General features: G+C 47.3%; 3 protein-coding genes across 4 annotated transcripts in view; 2 read left to right on the forward strand and 1 right to left on the reverse strand.

The window, feature by feature from the left end:
• Positions 1-18184, forward strand: part of Gxylt2 (glucoside xylosyltransferase 2) — a 107411-nt gene extending 89227 nt beyond the window's left edge. The window contains exon 8 of the transcript XR_015685828.1: positions 17630-18184. The gene's annotated coding sequence lies outside the window, so the exon portion shown is untranslated. The remainder of the gene's footprint in view (positions 1-17629) is intronic.
• Positions 18185-20431: 2247 nt separating this feature from the next.
• Positions 20432-23826, reverse strand: LOC147995002 (uncharacterized). The gene is made up of 2 exons (XM_087659783.1): positions 22613-23826; positions 20432-21232 (listed from the first exon to the last, which is right to left on the reverse strand). The coding sequence occupies exon 1, from the start codon at positions 23763-23765 to the stop codon at positions 22791-22793; it is 975 nt and encodes a 324-aa protein (XP_087515909.1). The 5' UTR covers positions 23766-23826; the 3' UTR covers positions 20432-21232; positions 22613-22790.
• Ppp4r2 (protein phosphatase 4, regulatory subunit 2) overlaps positions 23173-24563 on the forward strand; it is a 40914-nt gene continuing 39523 nt past the window's right edge. Inside the window, 2 exon segments of one of the 2 annotated variants that reach the window (NM_001106613.3) lie at positions 23173-23428; positions 24226-24307. In NM_001106613.3, coding sequence (NP_001100083.3) covers positions 23395-23428; positions 24226-24307 — 116 coding nt within the window. In that variant the 5' untranslated portion in view covers positions 23173-23394. 2 annotated transcript variants of the gene reach the window in all.

A 24563-nucleotide genomic window follows, 5' to 3' on the forward strand; every position in this document is an offset into this window, starting at 1 on the left:
CAGGGGGGCCATCTCTCCAACCCTCAAAATTAAATTTAAATCCTAGTGCCACCACTGTCAGATAGAATGTAACCCTCTACACCTTCCAGCCCTCTGTTAGGGGAATAAGCTCTGACTCTCCCTATGCATCTCTAGACTCCTATCAGCGGGTGAGTATGTTGATGATGCTAAAGTGTGAAGAGAGTAAAAGGTAAAGGCGTGTGGCTCCAGACAGGTAGGACCGCCACGACACAATGTTCTTAATGTGCAATGCATTTTTTTTTTTTAAGCGTGTGTTTCTCTCACAGTGTCTCTCGACCTTCTTAACCCTGCAACCCTTTAATAGAGTTTCTCAAGGGGTGGTGATCCCAACCATAAAATTATTCCGTTGCTACTTCGTAACTGTGGTTTTGCTACCGTCATGAGTCGTAATATAAAGGGATCTCCACCCACAGGTTGATCGCTTCATACAATTAGAAAGGAGGTGGCAGTCCCGACCATGGAAGGAGTCTGGTGTGTCTCCCCAAAGTATCATCCTGAAGATTTGGAAACTATATTAAATATGGCGTTACTTGAAGGTAGAGGTGTGACTTACTTGCCTGGCATGCACAAGGCCCTGGGTTCAATCCCCAACCCCTGCCCCCAAATAAAGAGGGGAAGAGGAAAAGGAAGAGGGAAAGGAAAAAAGGAAAGAAAGCTGCTGTTGTTGTAAAAATATTGTAAATTAAAAAGTATCGTTGTCTTTTATCCTGCTAGGTCTGCACCGTAGTGCCCCATGATATCTGCTAGATATCTTGGCGGAAACACAACACAATTCCTCAGTGGCCCAGTGTCTCTTGCCGCCACACGCTTTCCTACACTCAAACCGTCACATAAAAGAACACGCAACACAATAATCTTAGATCCAATTGGTAAGATATAATTGCCCACTTAAACATCCATCCCTTAGGAACATTGATAACAACCTGTAAATACACAGAGGAGAATCTTTTTTGTTGTTTTGTTTTTTTGTTTTTGGGGTTTTTTTTTTTTGTTTGTTTGTTTGTTTTTTCGGAGCTGGGGACCAAACCCAGGGCCTTGCGCTTCCTAGGCAAGGGCTCTACCACTGAGCTAAATCCCCAACCCCTACAGAGGAGAATCTTAATGTCACCTGTCATATTGTCCTGCCAAGGCTTCTCTCCTTTCTGTTCTAGTCTCCTCCTCTTCCTTCAAACTTCTCTCCCGCCCATCCTTCCTTCTCCTCCAATGACAGGCCTCCTTCTATCCTGTACCTGCCCCCCACCTGTACTTTACAAATTCAATGGGGAGGTGGTTCTGGTAAAATCACCTGAGTTCTGAGTATGTGACTAGGCAGCTGTCCTTGGGGCAGTGGAATTAGCATCAAAATACAGATAACTTCAGGGCAAACCACAAGAAGCTGCCATGACAGAGAGCAAATAAATAATAATGGTTAAAAGATAGGTCTAAGCTACCACCACAGCGCATGCATGCATGCATACCCAGTCATCAGTAGGCAGGGTAGGATGATGATGTGTTTGTAGCTAGCCAGGCTTCTGTAGTGAGACCCTGTCAGAAACTCAACTCACCTCAACTCAACTCAAGTCTCCCCTCCTCTCTTGTCCCCTCCCCTCCCCCTCCTTCCTTCCACACAGACAGAGTTGTATCGAGATCCTGAATAGCTGAGTCAGCTTCTTGTTTGTCTTCACTGCTGCCTCCACTCAAAACATTAACCCCTGTAGGCATCTCTGGTCCTCTGATCCCAGGAGGTCTCTGCATGCTCCAACACACACACACACACACACACACACACACACACACACACACACACGCACCCTTCCGGCCCATCTCCCACCCATCCCCCGCCCATCCCCCACCCACACCTCCTCCTGATCCTTTTCCCACATCTTCACTAATCCCCATTCATCTGTTACAAGGCCTTTGAGCCTCTCTAGCATCCCTTTTGTCTCCCTTCTTCTTTCATCTGATAAATGTCCATTCTTCTTAGGGCCTCAGTGAAAGTGTCACTTCCTTTTGGAAGCCTCCCATGATCTGCCAAAGATGACAAGGCCTTCTTATATATTCATTTGTATGTGTCACCCTGCACATTGTCATTTCTGTCTATTGAAATAATAATAAAATAGTGACATAAAACTAGACGTAGTAGAGTGTGCCTTTAGTCTCGGCACTCAGGAGACAGAAGCAGGCGGATGTCTTTGATTTCGAGGACACCTTGGTCTACATAGAGTGGTCTCAAAAAGAAAAGAAAGGAAGGAAAGAAAGAAAAACAAACAAGGAAAAGAAGGAGAAAGAAAACAAAGAAGAAACAGTAGAAAAAGAAATAGTGACAAAATGTATGCCATACTTTATTGACTACCTTCCCCAGTAGAGACACCGTTCCTCAAAGGCACAGTCCTGGTTATCCTGTTCTCTGCTCTGAGCTTTGGTGATGAACACACATGATCATCATGGTTAACAAAAAAATAAATAATTTGGCTGCATGCTGATCAGGACCCAGCCCTATCAGCAAAGCTTCAGAACACTAATTTGGTTATCCTGAAAAACAATTCCTTTTCCTGGAAAGGTTGCTACAGAGGTATGACGTCTTATTCACTGAATGTTTATCGAGTTATGTGAATCTTAGGAGTTTATTTACCCAAAGAAGGACAAGACTGAGACAGAGACAGAGACAGAGATTGCCAAAGTGCTTTTCAGCTTAAATGCTCACTTTTTCCACAGTTCATTCTTCATGGCCCTGAGGAGGGCATTTGTCTGGAAACCTTATTTCTGGTAGACATTTAACTATTTAAACTGTAAATGACTGCAAACATAGGTCATTTAATAGAGGATGTGTGCATGCATACGTGTGTGTGTGTGTGTGTGTGTGTGTGTGTGTGTCTGTGTCTGTGTCTGTGTCTGTGTGTCTATGTGTGTGAAAGAGAGAGCCAGAGACAAAGACAGTGACTGACAGAGCCAGGGAGAGACAAAGGGACAATATAAATGTGGACTGGGTAAGTGACGAGGTTCCCACCCCACTCCACCCCCCTCAAATCTGTGTGTAGTCAAAGGTTCACAGGATGCCAAGGGAAATGTGTCTCTTTCATGGTGCTTTTGTCTTGAATATTTTACTGAAAACCATTGGCCATCCTTCTAGGATCCCAGCCATAAAATGTTCATGTCATTACAGTAGCATCTTTCCATCTGCAGAAACACATCGTCTCCACATCCAGATGAAACATGACATTGCCAAGCTAGACTGCCAAAGATCAAGAAAATTATTCTCCTAGTGTTTGCCTAAAAATAATTACCATATTCATTTCCCCTGAAAGGTAAACAACCACTGGCCACCTAAAGCCCTCCCCAGAAAAAAACAAAAACAAAAACAAAAAAACCGGGGTTGGGGATTTAGCTCAGTGGTAGAGCACTTGCCTAGCGAGCGCAAGGCCCTGGGTTCGGTCCCCAGCTCCGAAAAAAAGAAAAAGAAAAAAAAAAAAAAAAAAAAAAAAAAAAAAAAAGAGTTCTACATCTTCATCTGGAGGTTGCTAGTGGAAGACTGACTTCCAGGGATCTAGAGTGAGGGTCTTAAGCCCACAACCACAGTGACACACGCACTTCAACAAGGCCATACACCATATTAGGGCCACTTCCTGGGCCAAGCATATACAAACCATCCACTAACCAAAGTAATAATTGAAGGGATCTTGTCATAAACCCAATCTGTTGGACAAGACTCATTTAGCAGTCCTCTACTACTATAGGCAAATCATGAGTGTAAATGTATCCTCTACACATCTGTAGTATATATGTCATTTATGACATGTAAAATGTGACTGTAAAGGGTCTTGTGAAAACACCAACTCTTAGTGAACATGTAGGACTTACCAAAACATTAATATTCCCCTTTCTGAAAAAAAAAAATTCCCCTTTCTGGGGAATGGAATGGCCATTTTGGGTTAAATGACAAATCTGGTATATATATGTTATGTTAGAAAATTGGATTCTCTTTTGGTTTTTGTTTGTTTTTGTTTTATTTTTCAAGACAGAGGTTTTCTGTGTAGCCTTGGCTGTCTTGGAATACACAGTGTAAACCTAGTCGGCCTTGAACTCACCAAAATTCACTGTCTCTGCCTCCCAAGTGCTGGGATTAAAGGTGTGCACCACCACTGCCCAGCAAAATTTGGATTCTTTTTCAAATATTAATTTTTGTCTATGTGTAACACACACGCACACACACACACACACACACACACACACACACACACGCGCGCGCGCGCGCGCGCGCACATGTAACTTTTCTTCTCCTGCTCTAATTGTTGTCTTGGAGGTGTATTTCCTCTGTCTGCTAACCTAGACCTAGCTTCTAGCCACCTCTGTCCAATCTTATCTAGGCCTAGAATGTTTTGAACCTCTGATACTTACTGCTGAATAAGCTCACCCTTTCTTGTTCTTTTGAATGGCTGGTCAACTCAGCTGTTTTGTCTCAAACTCCTTTCCAAGATTCGATCTGGCTTTTTTTCTCTTGGCCTTTCCTAAATTACACTGCTTGGCCTCATACTGTAGTGCCAGGGAAGGATTAGTGATCCCCCAAAAAACAGTCAGGAGCTGATCCGATGCAACTCACACAGGGTCTTTATTCTATTCAAGCTAGCTTTAGGGGATGTGGGGGCTCCTAGCATATTGCCTTTGTGCAGGATGGTTTTAGTGGTGAGCAGCTCCAAATATGTCTTTATAGAAAGCTACAAGGGGGGGTTGGGGATTTAGCTCAGTGGTAGAGCGCTTGCCTAGGAAGCGCAAGGCCCTGGGTTCGATCCCCAGCTCCGGAAAAAAAAAAAAAAAAAAAAAAAGAAAGCTACAAGGGGAGAGGGATGGGGATGAGTTTAAGCATCTAATTGGAGAGCTACCATGACCTTTAACATAATTGGCTAGTGCTGGGAGTCATCTCATAAGCTTAATTTCTGCTTCCCTTTGCACTAGTGGTAGCTAGGCAGGGGGTGGACTTGTGAAAGACCCCAGCTTAGCAGCAGTAACGCCATTTTGCAAGGCTGTACTTAAGATGACTGGTTCAGGGAAAGGTTAGAACACTGAGTACACAGCGGCTGCCAAACAAGATGTGTTTGGTTGAAGGCCTGGCAACAGGAGGACTGCCGTTGAACACCTGACAATGAGAAAAGCCCCGGGAGAGGTCCCACACCCTGGTGGGGGGCCGAGTCAGTCGTTATGTTCCAAGAAGGTAGCTAAGAAACTTGCCCCCGGGCTGAACCCTTGGGGGGCCGAGTCAGCCGTTATGTTTCAGGAAGGTAGCTAGGAAACTTGCCCCCGGGCTAAACCCTTGCCATATTAGAATCCACCAATTATATCCCTGTAACCATGCATCTGCTTCTGTATGCTTGCTTCTGCTCCCCAAAATCCTATAAAAGCCCATCCTTGGTTCTGTGGGGCGCGCCAGTCCCCCGAGTGACTGAAGCGCCCGCAGGTGCCTGTGCCTGTGTATCCCGACAATAAACCAAATCCTCTTGCTGATTGCATCCTGTGGTGTCTCGGTCTGGTCTTTGGAGTTGGAGGGTCTCCATCCCGAGGGAAAGTTCTCCCTGAGAGCTTTTCATTTGGTGCGTTGGCCGGGAAAGGAGATCCTCCACCCAGGGACCACCGACCACCCACTGGGAGGTAAGCCGGCCGGCGTCTGTCTGTCTGTCTGTCTGATTTTGTCTCGTTCTGCCTTATTCTGTCTGTTCTGTGAGCGCTCAGCCAGGTTCTGTGAGCGCTCAGCCAGGTCTGTTCTATGAGCGCTCAGCCAGGTTGTTTGGAATTTGGGCGGGACGAAGAAGGAGCTGACGAGCTCGGACTTCTCGCCCCGCAGCCCTGGAAGACGTTCCAAGGGTGTTGGGGCCCGACTTTTCGGGGCCCAATCTGGGAGAGGAGAAAGATCCGGACTAACGGCACTCTGTCTGTATTTTTGGCTTTCAGAGGGCCCCGGACCTTTGCCACCTCCATCTGACTTTTTGCTTTCAGTTTGGTACCAAAGCCGTGCAGCACGCCTGTCTGTTGTTTGTTTGACTGTTGGTGTTGTTTGTTTTCTCTGTGTTCTAATCTTCCTTAGAACTAACATGGGACAGTCCCTAACAATGCCCCTAAGTCTCACTCTTGATCATTAGAAAGACGTCCACGACCGGGCACACAACCAGTCCGTCGAGGTTAAAAAAGGAAAATGACAGACTCTCTACACATCCGAGTGGCCCACTTTCGGAGCGGGATGGCCAGTGAATGGCACATTTAATAAGATCATTATTTTACAGGTTAAAGATCGGGTCGTCCACGGACATCCTGACCAGGTTTCTTATATTATCACTTGAGAGAGTCTCGCCTTAACCCCCCCCCCCGGGCGGAACCCTTCGTGGACCCAAATTGGCCTCCCCTCAACCCCCAGTCTGTCCCCTCTGCCCCGCCCGGTCCGCCGGCCACGTCTTCCTCTCTCTACCTTTGTGAAATCAGAGCCTTCTAAGAAACCTGTCCTCCCGGCAGACCCAAACTCCCCTCTCATAGATCTTCTCTCTGACAGGCCCGGCTAAAACGGAGGAGGCAGAGCCGCCGGCCAGATCAGTTGCCGGGCCACAGTCTGATAAGGGTTTCTCCCCTGTCGCAGGGAGATTGCGCAATAAGTGCGAGGTGATGCCAGATACAACCTCCCAGGCTTTCCCACTTAGACAGGGAACCAGTGGCCAGACCCAATACTGGCCGTTTTCAGCAGCTGACATTTACAATTGGAAACAACACAACCCTTCTTTCTCCAAAGATCCGGTGGCACTCACCGACCTAATAGAATCTGTTTTACTTACCCACCAGCCTACTTGGGATGACTGCCAACAGCTCTTACAGGCCCTCTTAACCTCAGAAGAAAAACAAAGAGTGTTCCTAGAGGCCAGAAAGCATGTTCTGGGAGATGATGGGCGTCCCACCCAGCTGCCTAAAAAAATTGATGCTACATTCCCACTTAAGAGACCAAACTGGGATTTTAATACAGCTGAAGGTAAGGGACACCTACGCCTTTATCGCCAGTTGCTTCTAGCCGGTCTCCGAGGGGCTATACGACGCCCTACTAATTTGGCTCAGGTAAAACAGGTATTACAGGAAGCAGGGGAAACTCCCTCCGCCTTTCTAGAGAGACTTAAGGAGGCCTACCGTATGTACACTCCCTATGATCCAGATGACCCAGGACAAATGACGAGTGTCTCTATGTCCTTCATCTGGCAGGCTGCTCCAGATATCAAGACTAAGTTACAGAGGTTAAAAAATTTACAGGGCTATACATTACAGGATTTACTTAAAGAAGCTAAAAAGATTTTTAATAAGAGAGAGAATTGAGTCGAATCTTGGCCGCCGTAGTTCAGGGCCAAGAAAGGAAGGGAGATAGGGGGGAGCTCGAAAGGGGCTGAAGCTGGATAAAGATCAATGTGCCTATTACAAAGAGAAAGGACACTGGGCCAGAGAGTGCCCCAAGAAGCCTGGCGGACCCCGAAAGCCTCGACCACGAACCTCCCTCTTGGCTCTAGATAAAGATTAGGGAGGTCAGGGCCAGGAGCCCCCCCTGAGCCCAGGCTAACGCTTAAAGTTGGGGGGCAGCCGGTTGCTTTCCTGATAGACACAGGAGCCCAGCATTCAGTCCTCACTCAAGCTTCAGGACAACTCAGCGACCGGATGGCCTGGGTACAAGGAGCTACTGGTGAGAAACAATACCGATGGACTACGGACCGCCGGGTTCAGCTGGCTACTGGTAAGGTGACCCATTCCTTCTTACATGTTCCGGACTGCCCGTACCCTCTGTTGGGCCGTGACCTGCTCACCAAACTAAAAGCACAAATTCATTTTGAGGAAGGAGGGGCCCAAATAACTGGCCCCCACAGAACTCCCCTTCAAGTTCTATGAATATAGACTATATGAACTGGGACAGGACAAGCCACAATCCCTAGAAATAGACACTTGGGTCACGAATTTTCCACTGGCTTGGGCAGAGACTGGTGGGATGGGGTTGGCGCTCCAACAGCCCCCCTTAATTATACAGTTAAAGGCCACTACAACTCCAGTCTCCATAAAACAATACCCCCTGTCACATAAAGCTTATCAAGGTATAAGGCTTCACATTACGAGGCTTCTAGATCAAGGCATCCTAGTCCCCTGCCGGTCGCCTTGGAATACGCCTCTTCTGCCTGTTAAGAAACCCGGCACTGGAGCTTATAGGCCAATACAAGACTTGAGAGAGGTCAACAAGAGGATAGAAGATATTCATCTGACTGTTCCAAACCCTTACAATTTGCTCAGTAACTGTTCATCGATGAGAAACAGGGGTATGCTAAAGGGGTCCTAACACAAAGGTTGGGACCCTAGAAACGCCCTGTGGCCTACCTGTCTAAGAAATTGGACCCTGTGGCCTCCGGCTGGCCACCGTGCCTAAGGATGGTGGCTGCTATTGCTGTCCTGATCAAGGATGCTGGAAAATTGACTTTGGGACAGCCACTCACCATCCTAGCACCCCACGCAGTGGAGGCCTTGGTAAAGCAGCCCCCAGACCGCTGGCTCTCTAATTCTCACACCAAGCCTTGTTACTGGATGCAGAACGGGTTCAGTTTGGGCCCGTAGTCGCCCTCAATCCTGCCACCTTGCTTCCCCTACCAGAGGAGGCAGAACAGCATGACTGCCTACAAATCCTCACAGAAGTACATAGAACCAGGCCGGACCTATCGGACCAGCCTCTTCAGAATGCTGACCACACATGGTACACGGATGACAACAGCTTCTTGGCAGAGGGAGAGCGAAAGGCTAGAGCTGCGGTCACTACGGAGGACAAAGTGATTTGGGCGAAAGCCCTGCCTGCTGGTACCTCCGCACAACGGGCTGAACTCATCACCTTGACTCAGGCGCTCAAGATGACAAAAGCGATACAAAAGGTGACTGAGAGTTACAAAGCGTGCGCTCAGGTTAACCTGGGAAGGACCATGATTGGACAAGGAGTTCGTCCTAGGGGACACCGTCCCGACATCCATTGGGAAATTGATTTTACTGAAATTAAACCAGATATATATAGATACAAGTATCTCCTAGTGTTTATAGACACCTTCTCAGGATGGGTCGAAGCCTTCCCCACAAAACATGAGACTACAAAAATGGTCACCAAGAAGCTCCTCGAGGAAATCTTTCCCAGCCCTTCTCTGAGGGCCCATTTACAGGCCCTACAGATTGTGCAGAGAGACGTCTGGAGACCTTTGGCCACTGCTTACCAGGACAAGCTTGAGCATCCGGTGGTGCCACACCCGTTCCAGATTGGAGACACCGTGTGGGTGCACAGACACCAGACCAAGAATCTCGAGCCACGGTGAAAAGGACCCTACACCGTCCTCCTGACTACCCCGACCACCCTAAAGGTAGACGGAGTCTCGGCTTAGATCCACACACCACACGTCAAGGCAGTCCGGTCTGAGGAATTGACTAATCACAACACTACACCCCAGACATGGAGAGTTCAGCACACTCCAAACCCCTTAAAGTTAAAACACCTACGTGGCTCCTCCTAGCCCTTTTGTGGCCTAGAGTCAGTGGGGGAATAAGCCCCCACCAGACAGAAATTTCTTGACCAAGTCGAGTGAAAGATTTCACTCAAAGTTAACAAAAAAAAATGGGGGAATGAAAGACCCCAGCTTAGCAGCAGTAACGCCATTTTGCAAGGCTGTACTTAAGATGACTGGTTCAGGGAAAGGTTAGAACACTGAGTACACAGCGGCTGCCAAACAAGATGTGTTTGGTTGAAGGCCTGGCAACAGGAGGACTGCCGTTGAACACCTGACAATGAGAAAAGCCCCGGGAGAGGTCCCACACCCTGGTGGGGGGCCGAGTCAGTCGTTATGTTCCAAGAAGGTAGCTAAGAAACTTGCCCCCGGGCTGAACCCTTGGGGGGCCGAGTCAGCCGTTATGTTTCAGGAAGGTAGCTAGGAAACTTGCCCCCGGGCTAAACCCTTGCCATATTAGAATCCACCAATTATATCCCTGTAACCATGCATCTGCTTCTGTATGCTTGCTTCTGCTCCCCAAAATCCTATAAAAGCCCATCCTTGGTTCTGTGGGGCGCGCCAGTCCCCCGAGTGACTGAAGCGCCCGCAGGTGCCTGTGCCTGTGTATCCCGACAATAAACCAAATCCTCTTGCTGATTGCATCCTGTGGTGTCTCGGTCTGGTCTTTGGAGTTGGAGGGTCTCCATCCCGAGGGAAAGTTCTCCCTGAGAGCTTTTCACTTGTAATCTGGGTGTGCAAATCTGCTGGGTTAATGACTTGGAGACTGGAGCTAGGCTCAGGCTTTGTTGGTGGGTAACTTGGAAACTAATGTTAGGCCTGTTAGTTTATCTGAGCTCAATCCTAGGTCAGGTTCTCTAAAATTGAGCCTGAGTTTAAAGGATTTGCCCTCTCAATACTAACTCTGGCAATCTGTTCAGATCTTCCCGCTCCTTTCTCATTCTCTGCCTCATTCTGTCTTCACCTATGTCTAGCCATTCTCCCTCTGTAACCTGTCTCTGTACAACTGTCCCATTAAAACTGCCTCCTCGGGGCTGGGGATTTAGCTCAGTGGTAGAGCGCTGATCTAGGAAGCGCAAGGCCCTGGGTTCGGTCCCCAGCTCCGAAAAAAAGAACCAAAAAAAAAAAAAAACCTGCCTCCTCTTTTCTCTCTTTCTGCACTGTTCTCTTAAGTAGCTTCCATTTCCTCTCTCTTCTAACGAGAATTGGCAACATCCTCATCTGTCAAAAGTTTCTCTTATTCATCACTTTGTCTACCCCTTAATTAGACAACACTTTGAAACACAGGTGCTTCCTTCTACACACTAACCTTAATTGAGATTAAAGGTGTGTACTAAAGGTGTGTCTGTATTCCAGCCAGAGATATTAATGGTGTTGTGCTGAGGGCTGAGCCACACCCTAACTAGAAACAGGTTCAAATATCCTATCACATGCCTGTGTTACAGAACACGCGTGGTGATCAGGGATCCACTTGTAGGGATGAGTGTTCTCCTTCCACCTTGTGAGTCCCAGGGATCAAATTCAGGTGGTCAGGCCTGGCAGCGAGTGACCTTACATGCTGAGCCATCTTACTGGTTCAGAAACTGAATTTTTCATTAAGTTGTTATTAGGAATTATTTCAAAAAATACAGAGCTAAAAGAAAAATCAGGAAATCATACCGGTTTGGGCACACTGAGTGTTTGAAACTTAGTCAATGATTAGAACAGGCCTTCTTATAGTTCACTATTGCTGGCATATGTGCGGTGATAGGGACAAAAGTTAGCAAAACTAAGATGTGTTCCAATGGGCAAACACTTAAAGTCGAAATTTACGAGGGCCGGAGAGATGGCTCGGTGGTTAAAAACGCTGGCTGTTCTTTCAGATGACCGGGGCTTAATTCCCAGCACCCACAGGGAGCTCACAAACCATCTGTAACTCTAGACTGGCCTAGGAGATCCAACACCTTGAATTTACACTGACCCACATACAGGCAGAATAGCCATACACAAAAAAATAAAGGTTAAAAAAATAAGGAATTAAAGTAGTTGGTTTGTTGTGATTAGGATTGGAGCCATCTAAATTTGCCCTCCAACTCTTTAGATAGCTACTGCATGTGCAGGTACCACGTGACTCTCTCTCTCTCTCTCTCTCTCTCTCTCTCTCTCTCTCTCTCTGTCTCTCCCCACCCCACCCCCCTGCACACATTTCCATACAGAGTAGCTCCCTTTGCACTTCCCCAGCTTGGCTGTCTCAAGGCCATCCTCTGCCACCATGCACTCTGCTTGCTTATTCCCCGCACCCCTCCCCCCGCCCCACCCGCTCCACAAGGATGTCCCTACCCTGTTAAATTATTTTTTTTAAACAGACAGAATCTCACTGTGTACCCTTGGCTGGGCTGGAATTTACCATGCAAAGCAGCTAGCTGACCTTGAACTCCCAGAGAGGACTCCACCTACATCTACCTACCATGTTGGGATTAAAGGTGTGCACCACCACTTCTGGGAAAACACTTTCTCTATGAGCTTTTGTCTCCCCAAGTGCTGTCTCCGGGGGCCACATATATTAGTATCCCCCACTGCAGTTCCCCATGACCACGGTTCTTACAGTATGTATTTTGTACCGGCAGGCTCAGTGTCACTGATGATAGCAATGGATATGTCTGGACTCTGCCACAGACTTAACTGAATCTGAACTGTAAGTAGACCTCCACAGCCAGCTTTCAGGTAGTGCTGAGGATCAAGACAACAGTCTCAGGCAAGCCGAAGCAGCGTTCTGCCTCTCAACCACAAGACTGTAGGCATGCCCGCAATCTGTGTTTGAATGAGCCCTTCAGGGAACTCGGAGAACCACCAATTTAGGCTCTCGCTGAAATGGACAATGCTGGCTCCTACCCAAGGCCTTTGACTCAGATTCTTGGGAAATAGGAGCCAGAATGCCCCTTTCCTCAAGCTTCCCCACACAATTCCAGATCACTCTACACATTGAGAATGAGCAGTGTTGAAGCGTCATGGGCATCTCTAAAAGATGAGTGCTCTCTTGGGAGTCCAAGAAAAAAAGATTCGGCAAGAACACTGAGGATTTTTTTTTTTTTTTTGATTTTGACAAATATAAATCAGTGTCTGTCGTTTGGGTGGGTAAAGCATTTCACTGTCACCAGACATGGTGGCACATGCCTTTTAATCCCAGTACTCAGGAGGCAGAGGCAAACAGATCTCAGAGAGTTTAAGGCCAGCCTGGTCTACACAGGCAGAGTCCCAGCCCAGCCAGGCTACATGGTAAGATCTTGTCTAAAAAAGACAAACAGATGTACAGTCAGAACAAAAGCCCATTCCACCGTAGGGGCATGTACAGCTCTACAAGGACCTAAGATCAAATTCCTCAGCACCGGGCCAAAAGCCAAGCTTGGTTGCATGCGCTGTACCCTCAGCACTGAGGTGAGCACACTGGCCGGCCAGGCTCGCCAGTGCATGCAGCTTCCAGTGCGGTGAGAGACTCTGTCTCAAGGCAATAAGCAGAGAAGGACTGAGGGCGGCTCTTCACGCTGTGCTCTGGTCTCTGCCCTACATGCATGGGGGTGCAGGCACTCATTTACAACACACGCACACACTACTAAACTAAAACTAAACCATTTCCGCTTATGTGCCTTGAGAGTTGAGAATTAAATTGTTTATAGAAACCCCACAGGCCTATTGACACCTCCTCCTTTCTTTCGCACCCTCCGGCCCTCCTCCCACCTCCTTGACCACAACAGTTTAGTTTTAGTAACTAGACCATATCCTAGCCTCCAATTAGAGTTCTTTTAAAGCTAAGGGTGGGGCTGGAGAGATTACTCAGCGGGAAAGGGCATTTGTTGCCAAACTTTACGACCTGAGATTGATCCCCCAAGGGCTCATGTTGTAGAAAGATGCCTGCAGGTAGTGCTCTGATCATCAAGGTGCTTAGTGGCTTGCAGGCCACTCATACACACACCAAAAAATAATTAAATTGTTTTTTTTTTTTAAGAGTTTAAGGGAAAAGGTTGCCAAACAAGATGGGGAATGCAGGTGAGGGAATGGGGATAGGAGGATCAAAGATTTAAGGTTATCCTTGGCTACATATAAAGTCTGAGGCCAGCTTAGGCTACACAAGACTGTCCAAAATAATCACAAGTTGGTGAACTGGCTTGATTCCCAGCACTGTATGATCCAGTTGCTCCCACCACTCCTATTTCAACAATACTTTGAAGGTGGAGTCAGAATGATCACAAATTCAAGGTCGTCCTCTGATACAGGAGTTTGAGGCCAGCCTGGGATACATGAAAGGAGAGGAGAGGAGAGGAGAGGAGAAGGGAGGAGAGGAGAGGAGAGGAGAGGGAGGTCGACAGACACGACAGACACAGAGGGACACACAGACACACAGACACAAAGAGAAAGATGGCAGAGACAGAGAATTTCTGGCAGAAGAGGAGGAGACAGGGCCTGAATTGGCTGGAGAGCCTTCAGAGGACTCAGCTTCCCTGCACCTTGGCTTCCGACCTCCTTCTCAGAGCTGCAGAGGGAAAATTTTCCATTAGTTTAAGCAACTGAGAGAGTAGTAAATCATCACTGCTGTTTACAGAAAACAAACACGAGGGTAGGGAAGGAATGCATGCAGGAGAAATCTGACACACTCATGATGACGAAGTTAAAGTGACTTATCTTTAATGATGGTATGCCCGGCAATGGGGTGGGAAAAGAATACAGCATTTCTCCATGGTATTCCTACCAGGGACCCCTCTGTGATGCTTTACTGGGTCCATTCTTATAAAGGGCTCTATGACAGATGCAGGAAGCATATCACTGCTCATTTCTTAATGGAATGAACAGGAACATGGTTGTCCTTGTGGTAAGGGCTTACACCAAGGTTTGCAGCAGCCTGTGGCTACCTGCTCAGAACCTTAGAACCTTAGTCTTTTTTTTTTTTTTTTTTTTTTTTTTTTGGTTCTTTTTTTTCCGGAGCTGGGGACCGAACCCAGGGCCTTGCACTTGCTAGGCAAGCGCTCTACCACTGAGCTAAATCCCCAACCCCCAGAACCTTAGTCTTAAGCATCTCAGAGAAAGTGTTCTTGTAGTAGTGTTGTGACTGCATTTGAAAGTATTCAAAAGGCAGAAGTAGCAAACTCACAGATATTTTTGTCAGTCAGCCTGAACGAGAACAGCAGGTTGCAGTCACTGAAGCAAGCCACTGGCTTAACTGGTTAAGTCACCTCTGGTGGCTTCGGGTCACAGCTGAAGAAACAGGCATTTTAGACATTAATGATTTACCTGGGTTCACACAATCAGGAAGTGGGAAGCAGGGAATTAAACCCAGATGTCAGATTTTAGACCTTGATGTAAACCAGAAGAACATTCAATGTTATTACACTCAATTACTTACTGATAGTGGTACGTGTATCTTTCTATTTATATGCATGTGTCTGAGGTTTTCCAAAGAAACAGAAATAGTGTATATGGGACAGAGAGACTCTGTTTTTTTGATACAAGATTTCTTACTGAGCCTGGAACTCAGTGAGCCCTAAAGATCTTTCTGTCCACCTTCCCAGTACTAGGATTAGACACCCACACTCTGTGCCTCGTAGTGTGATGTGTACAGACACACAGACAACACCAGGGAAAGCGAGAGAGTGAGACAGATAGGCAGGAGAAAGGTTGAGAATTACTATAAGCATTGTCGGAACACTGGCTCATATTGTGCAGGCTGCGAGCCCTATTTATGATCTACAGGGTGACTTGACAAACCAGGTCCTGGGCGAAGTCATCAGACAGAACTTTTAAGATCACTTTGGGGAAGAGCAAGGCTTTTTTTTTTTTTTCCGGAGCTGGGGATCGAACCCAGGGCCTTGCGTTTGCTAGGCAAGTGCTCTACCACTGAGCTAAATCCCCAACCCCAAGGCTTTTGTTCTATTGAGCCCTTTGCTCACATTAGGGAAGGGCAGCTATTCTCATCTGCCTTCTGATTCAGACGCTTCTCCCATGCAGAAACATACTTACAAATGTGCTCAAAGTCGGACCAAATTCTACATCCCCACACCCCTTCTCCGAGAACTTCCATGACCTGGACTCCCTGCCTTAGCGGCCAGCAACAGCCAGATTTACACAAGACCTTGGTTCCTAGGTATAGCAGTGTGGACACTTGGCCTGAGTCAGCCAACCAGATACTTTGCCTGTAACTGAACCATACTGCTCAGTGGTCCTTAGCAAGTTAATTAGAATGAAGATGTGCACTCCTAAGCAGTAGAGGGAGATTCAGAGGGAAAGATAAAGAGGCAAAGAAGGAGGAGGGGTTCAGGGATGGGGGTAATGGACAGCCGGCAGGTAGAGCAGGGCTCCTAATCTCGTATAACACTCCACTCTCCTAACAGTCTCCTGTTTTATTTTTCCAGATTTCTGGAAGCCCACATCCACAATGGTGGACAGGCTGAGTGAAGACACTTTTTTTTTTTTTTTTTTTGGTTCTTTTTTTCGGAGCTGGGGACCGAACCGAGGGCCTTGCGCTTCCTAGGCAAGCGCTCTACCACTGAGCTAAATCCCCAACCCCGTGAAGACACATTTTATCTAGCCTATCCGCCTCTTCTCTATCTGCTCAAAAGCTGCATTTCATCGCCAGCATTGATCATGACACCCCAGAAAGCAATCCCAGTTCTTTAAGAGCAGACCTGAGCTCTCTGTATTTTCACTAAGAACCCGTTAACTTTTGAGAGTCTTGAGAGATGACAGGAAGTCCAGTGGGTATGGGAATAACCGCCATACGTTTAGATCATTATAACCAGTCGGTCTATTTTGTCTACCTCAGCTCTATCTTCCTATGCTTTGTGATGTACAAGTAAGGACACAAAGGCGTAAATAAAAGGCCACAGGAATCACAGAACTTTCCAGGCTTTATATAGTGCATTTAATTTAAATTTAGTTTAACTGATGAATAAGTATATAAAAATTGAGAAGGGTTGGGGATTTAGCTCAATGGTAGAGCGCTTGCCTAGCAAGCACAAGGCCCTGGGTTAGGTCCCCAACTCAAAAAAAAAAAAAAAAATTGAGAGAATTTATGGGAATCATCTATGTATCACGTGATTTTATTTTATTCATTTATATTGATTTTGGTTTTTTGAGACAGGGTCTCTTTATTTAGAGTTGGCTGTCCAGGAACTCACTATGTAGATGAGGCTGGCCTTGAACTCAGAAATCCACCTGCTTCTACCTCCCAAGTGCCAGAATCAAAGGTGTGTGCCACCTGGCTTGGCTTTTGTGTGTTATTTAAATCAAGGTAAACTTATCAATCTTCACAAACATTTATCATTTCTTTATGATAAAAGTCTTTTTTCCTAGTTTTATTTGTTTATTTATTTTTGTCTGTTTGAATCCGTTCTGGCTGCTCTGGAACTCTTATTCTATAGCTCAGGTTGGCCTTGAACTCAGATCCTCTTGCCTCTGCCTCTCAAGGAATCACAGGGGTTTTCCTGTCTTGCTCTGCCTTTTCTAGCTTTGTAAAAGATGCACTATAATGCCATGATCTCATTGTGAAGTACACACTGACCGTTAACCTCCTGTTATGTAGCAGACAGAATGCCTTGTCATAAAAGGGGATTCTTTACATTGTCCTACATGATATGAACTCCAAGGGCATGTACACACATGTAAACCCAAACACACATGAATATACACATGCACACAAAAATGTACATTTAGGTCTCATTTAAAATGTTCATATTTTTATGCATGATTGCTTGTATGTATAGCACATATCTGCAGGAACTCAAAGAGGCAAGAAGCAGGTGTCACAGGCCGTTGTGATCTGTCATGTGGGTGCTGGCAACAGAACCATCTCTCCATCCCTATTCAACGCTCATTTTAAACTGATTTGTTGTTACTGAATTTTGTCAGTTTTCTATATATTCTGAGTATCAACCCCCCTTTCAGAGGGATGCTTTATAAATATGGTCTTCTACTCTGTGTGGTTTTTTCTGTTGGTTGCTTATTTTGCTAAGCAGTAATACAGTGATATTTTAACCCAAGTCTGTTTGCTGTTCTCCAACCTGTGGAAATTGGATGTTGGTTTTTTGTTTTTTCTATACTTTTCCTAAATCTTTTCTTGTCTTTTTCTACAGACTCAGTCCAGGATGACAGCCAGACTCCATGGACTTATAAAAAGATCCTCCCACATGGTCTCCGAAGTCACCCTGGCTGTCTTCTCTCTACCCTTTCTTCCTGTCTCCATCTTCTGCCACCCACTCTCTGCGCTTGCGGCTTTCCCTCGGTGCGCATGCGTGACATGCAGTGGGGCTACAGCCTGCCAGTTGCTGTTTGCAATGGTTTAAGGTCCTTCCCTGTTTTGGTTTAAACCTGAAATGTCCACCACTGGCTCAGTTTGTAATGCTTGGTCGTTAGCAAGTGGCAATGCTTAGGAACACCTTGAAACCTTTAGAAAATGGGGCGGGTGGGTGGGTTGGAGAGAGTAGTTGCAAGAGCTGGCCTTTGAGACTTATTCCTAACTGTTGTTTCATGCCCTGTTCTGTCTGCTATGATGTGAACAATGTCTGACACAAACTACCGCATCAAGCACTAGGGAGCTACACCTGCGTTCTCCTCACCCCACCCCCACCCTGCCCCCAGAATGGACTAAGCCCTCTGAAACCACGAGTTAAATAAATTTCTCTTCCTGATTTTGTTGTTGTTTTGTTGTTGTTGTTGTTTTCCTGTCAGACATTTGATCACAGTGAGGAGAAAGCTGAGGTACTGGTTCACGCCAGCTGTTGCACATTGCTGCCCTTAGTCCGGAACTCCACGAACTCCACGCTTCTGGCCCTGCTGATTCCTGCTACTTCTCCCCTGGGAATTGGAATGGGCAGTGTGAAGTTAGCCTTTAATCCCAGCACTCAGGATGCAGAGCTAGGTGGATGTCTGTGAATTTGATGCAACCATGACCTATAAAGTGAGTTCCAGATTGGTTAGTTCTGGCAGGTCACTACACAAAGAGATTCTGTCCAAAAACAAAACAAAACAAAACACAAACAAAAAACAAACAAACAAAAAAAACTAAAAACTTAATTTTTGTCAGCATTTAATTTTTGGTTGCATTGGTTTTCTAGTACATCTAGAAATCCTGAAATTTCAGAGGTGGAAACATTATAACCATTGTCATTTTCTATGACTCCTTTTATCAGTCATTCAGGAGCTGTTCAGATGGGCTGTTCTAGGTGATCCTACCTTAACTACAGTCCTAGCATCAACGGTTCCTGCAGTCACTGAGAGATTCCCCCAACCTAAGCTCTCCTCTGCCTTTCTTCTTCAGGCTCCTTCCCTTGGGCTAGCCAGTGTTCTCACAAATGGCAGCTGACTTCTGTCCCCAAGGCGGAAACCCCAGGGTCCTCTATGATTTAGCCTCCTCTGTGCACACTGAATTCTCTAACTCACTGTAGGGAGAGATGATACATAGGCAGGGATCATTATGAGGAGTTCTGGGGCTGGCAGCCACATCCTGGTCCAGTTCTCCTCCCAGGGAATTAACAAGTGAGGAACCAGCCTGCCTCCACCTTAGGCTTAAAGGCCATCTTACAGCAAAGGACGATTGATCCACTCCTGTTTATGATTAGACCTGTTTCTCAAGGATCGGGCTATGCCCCCTGTAACCCTGACTACAAATGGTTCGGTGTTGCCTGTTCCAGGAATGGCGATCATGTCTTTGTTTTCAATAAGCATCTTGCAACCTCCCCTTTGCTTCAAAGGGTTGCTATGGCTACCTTGTTGTGAGACCTGTTGTTATGACCACCTTGCAATTGTGCCTTTGTTTCAGGAGGTCGCTAAGACTAATGTGTGTTCCTGCCAAATCCCCCATTTGGAACCCTCCCTACTCTTGAGCTTTTAAAGCTTTTCTACTTTGTCTTCCTCACATCCAATACTGACTTCTCAAACCCTTCCTTAGGAGGAGGCACACCAATTATACAAATAAAAAGAGTTTGCTGGGGTTGGGGATTTAGCTCAGAGGTAGAGCGCTTGCCTAGCAAGTGCAAGGCCCTGGGTTCGGTCCCCAGCTCTGAAAAATAGAAAAAAAAAGAGCTTGCTTTAATTGTTTGCTTTAATTAATTTGGCCATGATATTGGTAGGTGGTCTTTTTCCTCCCATCTTTGGGATTTAAAACGAGATTAGCAGGAAATTGCACAGTTAAGAATTCTAGGAGGAAACAACCCCAAAAGCCAGTCCTCAGGCTCCTTTTCTGCCTCTACTCTCTTTGTAAGCCTGAACTCCAAATGACAGATAAGCTACAAGAGAAGCTAAGGTACGAGACAGAAGGGCGCACAGCAATGCCTGCCTAAGGGAACGGGAAGTTTCTCAGAGGAAGTGAGTTTAGCCTGACACCAGAAATGTGTGAGGAAGGTCCCACAGTGATCTTCAGGGGAAGAGCTTTCAAATGGAAAACCCTCAAAGCAGGAACCTTTAAATGAGAAGGCTGGAGAGATGGCAGGCCATGCTGGTCAATGCTTATCTATAATCTCAACACTCAGGAGACTGAGGAAGGAGGGTTGAGGGTTAGAGGTCAGAGTGGGCTATATGGCCAGTTCCAGACCAGCCTGGTCTACAGAGTGCAATTTTGTCTTTAAGAAATAGATGTTGGGAGAGAAAAGGGAGGATGAAAGAACAGGACAGGTGAGGGGAGAAGGGAGAGAAAAAGACAGTAGAGGAAGAGGAAGAGAGAAGACAAAGAGGGGAAGGAAGGAGAGAGGGAGAGAAAGGAGGGAGGAGGGAGGGAGGAGAGGAGGAAAAGGAAGGAATGGGAGGAGCCATCTAAGTAGGGAGTGTGGTTCAGTGGCACAATACTTACCTAGCACGTGAAAGGCCTTGGGTTAGAACCCCAGCACGTAGAAAAGAGTTAGATGGATTCTGACTAGCCACAAAACAAGTAAAACAAACTGAAACAAAATGAACAAATTTAATTTGACCCAAGCTGAGAGTGATGCCAGGGACAAAGCAGTGTGACGGGAAAGGACTTGGCTTGTTCTTCACTGGAAGGTTCCAATAGAACTCCCCGTAACCCTGTAACTAACAATGGAAGAGAAGAGCTAATAGCCACTTGAAACAGGGCTGGGGCCCAAGAACTGGTTTTTATTGAAGAATCCAGAAACTCAATTTTAAATTTTACTGAGTTTTTTTCCCCCCCTCAGACTTAAATATCTGTGCTTGGCTAGTGTAGCTGTATTGCACAGCAGATTGCTCTGGTGTGAGAAACTGGGCCCTACAGTGGCTGGGGTAGCAGAGGGAGATGGCAAACTTTGTTGTGGAGTTAGTGGTTCCATTCAGAGTGGAGGGACCCAGGCACATGGCAGCCATTGGCAGTGGTTTCACAACATTGTCCTCCCCTGAAATCTTCCTGTGATTTCTGAACACACACCCTCATCAGCAGTGACCTAAAGACATAGATAATTGGTTGGCAGCAAAATTTGACAGGTATTTTGAGTGTGGTAGGATTTTGCTTGCATCTACAGCCCAGGGTTAGAGTCAGAAACATTTTTTTTTTTTCCCGGAGCTGGGGACCGAACCCAGGGCCTTGTGCTTGCTAGGCAAGCGCTCTACCACTGAGCTAAATCCCCAACCCCCAGAAACATCTTTTTAAAGTCAACTTTGTAATGGCTGTGTCCAGATTCAGATTGGGTCCGTCTCAGTTACGTCTGGCAACAGGCTTCGTCCCTTCTTTGCAGGCGACAGGGTATGTGGGCCTTGGGAAGAGAAGGTAGAACAAGCAATAGCTTTTCTTTTATCTTTATATATTTTTTTAAAGATTTATTTTATTTATTATATATAAGTACACTCTAGCTGTCTTCAGATACACCAGAAGAGGGCATCGGATCTCTTTACAGATGGTTGTGAGCCACCATGTGGTTGCTGGGAATTGAACTCATGACCTCTGGAAGAACAGTCGGGTGTTCTTAACCACTGAGCCATCTCTCCAGCCCTATCTTTATATTTTTAAACTTACTTTGTGGGTGCCTGAGTATGAATTCTAAAATGGAAGTCAGATGAATGCAATGGATTGAACTCTGGCTGGCTCCAAGCGCCTTCACCACATAAGCTACTTGCTGGCCCACAGAAAGAGTATAAAATGCTCCCTGTTGGTTTAAAGCCAGATGTTCTGAGTTCTAGAACTGTCCTGACATACATTGTCTCCACTTGTCATGGAATTCTAGAAGTGTTTTGACATATATTGTATCCATTTGTCATGGAATTCTAGTACTGTCTTGATATACTTCGTATCTATTTGTCATGGCGGAAGACCTTCTCATAGATTCTTGCCCTCCCCTTGTAAGAATTGATGCCTAAAATACAATAGCAGCTGCCTGAACATTTCCGAATGGAGTCAAAGTGTCTGTGGTTGAGTGCTTCGTACCCACCATTTCATTCTTTCATTATGTCTGCTTAAAAAGTTTTGTTTTCATATTGGGGTAGGGTGGGGATGGAGAGTGGGCGTGTGTAAGGATCAGGGGACAACTTGTGAGAATCAGTTCGATCCTTCTACCCATGTGGGACCCAAGGGAATAAACTCAAGTCCCAGCTTGAGAGCAAATGCTTTTAACTGCACCTTCTCCTTAGCCTTACATCTCTTTTGAAAGAGCCTCTCCCAGTTCATCGGGGAGAAAAGTGAGGTTTCAAGGGCTGAGGATGTAGTGCAGCGCCTCACCTTACCTATGCAGTGCTCATATACACAATGAGGCTCTGGGAATTTCTTGACTTTTGGTCACTAGCCCTCACACAAGGGAGAGGAGAGGAGAGAAGAATCCAGCTGCTTCTAGAGTTTCAGGCTCTTGGTTACTCAGCTGTAGCTGTCATTTCTCACCAAATATCAAAGTTGAGTCCAGGTCTGTTTTGTTTTGAAAATGCAGAGGTACCAGGAAGGTGCCTTGGCAGGTAAAGGCATTTACCAGAAAGCCTATGGGTCTATGCTTTCATTCATAGAATCCAAGCAGAAATGAGAGAACCAACTCCCCCAAGTTATCCTTTGACCTCCACATTCATGCTGTGGTACACCCCCTTCCCGATACATATATATATATATATATCGACAGACACACACACACACATATATATATGTAAAGGCTTACAGGCTGGATTATGTCTCAGTTGGTAAAATGCTTGCCAAGCACTTGGTTTGTATTCCAGCACCCATAAAAACAGGAATGGTGGTACACCTCTCTCATCCCAATGCTTGAGAGGTAAATCAGAAGAATGAGTAGCATAAGGTCATCTTCCAGATTCTCCAGCTTGGGAAACATAAGATCCTCAAAAATCAAAAAAACAAAAAAAAAACCCAAAACAAAAAACAAAAAAAAAACATTGAAAATGTATTCTCTGAGCCCTTGTGATGACAACAACAGTACACATGGACCACACCAGAGCCTTCAGTGTACGGATGGGGAAACTGAGGCGCAGAGAAGCGACGTGGACACTCCGGTTACAGTCCTGCTCAGCGCCACAACAGCCTGCAGCGCGCCACAACAGCCGCGGGCTCCGAACTCGCACCTCCGTCCCTCGCGCCTCCGCAGCGCACGCGCACTCGGCGGGCCGGGAGCGCTCCTGGGCGTGTGTGGGTGCGCGCGCGCGCAGCGGGCGCGAGGACGACAGCTGTGGGGAGCGTGCGCGCGCTGACGTGCCGGGCGCCATGTTGGAGGGCTGGTGGTAGCGGCTCGGGGAGGTTCTCGCTCTGTCCGTCTCGCTCCGTCTCTCGCTTTCCCCCGGCTCCCTTCGGGACCCCCCTCCCCGATCGCCGGCGTGTGGCGGAGTGTGTGCGAGGGCGGGGGCGGGCGTCGGGGGGGCGGGGGCGGGCGCCGCGGCCCCCGGGACGGCGGCCGAGGGAGGCGCCGGCGGCGAGGGACTCCGCGGCGCCATGGACGTCGAGAGGCTGCAGGAGGCGCTGAAAGGTGGGGGTCGCCGCGCTGCCGGCGGCGCGCTCGGGCGGAGGCCGCCCGCGCCTCTCCGCCGTCGCCCGCGCCGGGCTTTGTGTGGGTTGCGGGCGTGGGGGGAGGGGAGCGCCTGGCACCGGCGCGGCCTCGTCGTGTGGCGGCGGCAGCGGCCTCCGGGCCTGGGGAGGCTCGCCTTCACCATGCTGAGGCTGAGCCTTGGCAAGCAACAGGCTCGAGAACACTGCTTCCCAAACTTGGAACCGCGGGGTCCCGGCGTTCTGAGGACCCCCGCCTTGGACGTGCAGGAGCATTTGGAGGATGGCAGCTTAGTTGGGTGGCTTGGGGCTGGATTCATTCAAATACACGCTGCAGCGGTCGGGGCTCCGGTCGGATGCCGGTGCTCCCCTGTGCCGCTCTTGGGGAACACTGAAGGATGGTCTGTGAGGTGGAGTGCCCCCTTTAGGAGACTTCTCACTGCCGGTGGAAAAGGGTGACGAGGTAGGGATTCAGGGTTGCATGTATGTGGGTATTTGAGTGAAAGGCTGATTTTCTTTAAAAATAATTTTTTTGGGGGGGCGGGGGCAGGGTTTTTCTGTGTAGCCTTGGCTGACCTGGACCTCGCTCTGTAGACCAGGCTGGCGTCGATCTCCAGAGATCCGCCTGCTTCTGTCTCCCAAGTGCTGGGATTAAAGGCGTGACCCACGGGCGCCCAGCTGAGGCTGATGTTCTTGTCTTGATATGTAGAGAAAGAGTTTGAATAAAGTTTTCTTGGCGAGGACTTAGTGATAACCCTTCTTTTCTTTCTCTTAATCTAGATTTTGAGAAGAGAGGGAAAAAGGAAGTTTGTCCTGTACTGGATCAGTTTCTCTGTCATGTAGCCAAAACTGGAGAAACAATGTAAGTAGAGAACATGGGTTTGTGCCGGCAGGCCTACCTGTCATTCAGAGTTGCTCAGGATTGTGGGGGGGAAGAGGATTTCTGAACACTCGTGTGATAGGTCTTTCAGAATTGGAGAGCCCCGGGGATGGGAGAGAGAGCCCAACAGGTTAAGGTGCTTACTTTAAGCCAGGCCTGAGGACTTGAGCGTTTGATCTGGGAGTCCCACATAACAGAAGAGATTCCCAAAAGTTGTTCTCAGACACGTACACAAGTC

Source organism: Rattus norvegicus, chromosome 4, assembly GCF_021556685.1.
Source record: "Rattus norvegicus strain SHRSP/BbbUtx chromosome 4, alternate assembly SHRSP_T2T, whole genome shotgun sequence".
In the NCBI taxonomy this organism is placed as follows: Eukaryota; Metazoa; Chordata; class Mammalia; order Rodentia; family Muridae; genus Rattus; species Rattus norvegicus.

Excerpts from the sequence above, each read along its gene's own strand:
- LOC147995002 (XM_087659783.1), bottom strand. The coding sequence starts at position 23,765 with ATGAATCCAGCCCCAAGCCACCCAACTAAGCTGCCATCCTCCAAATGC.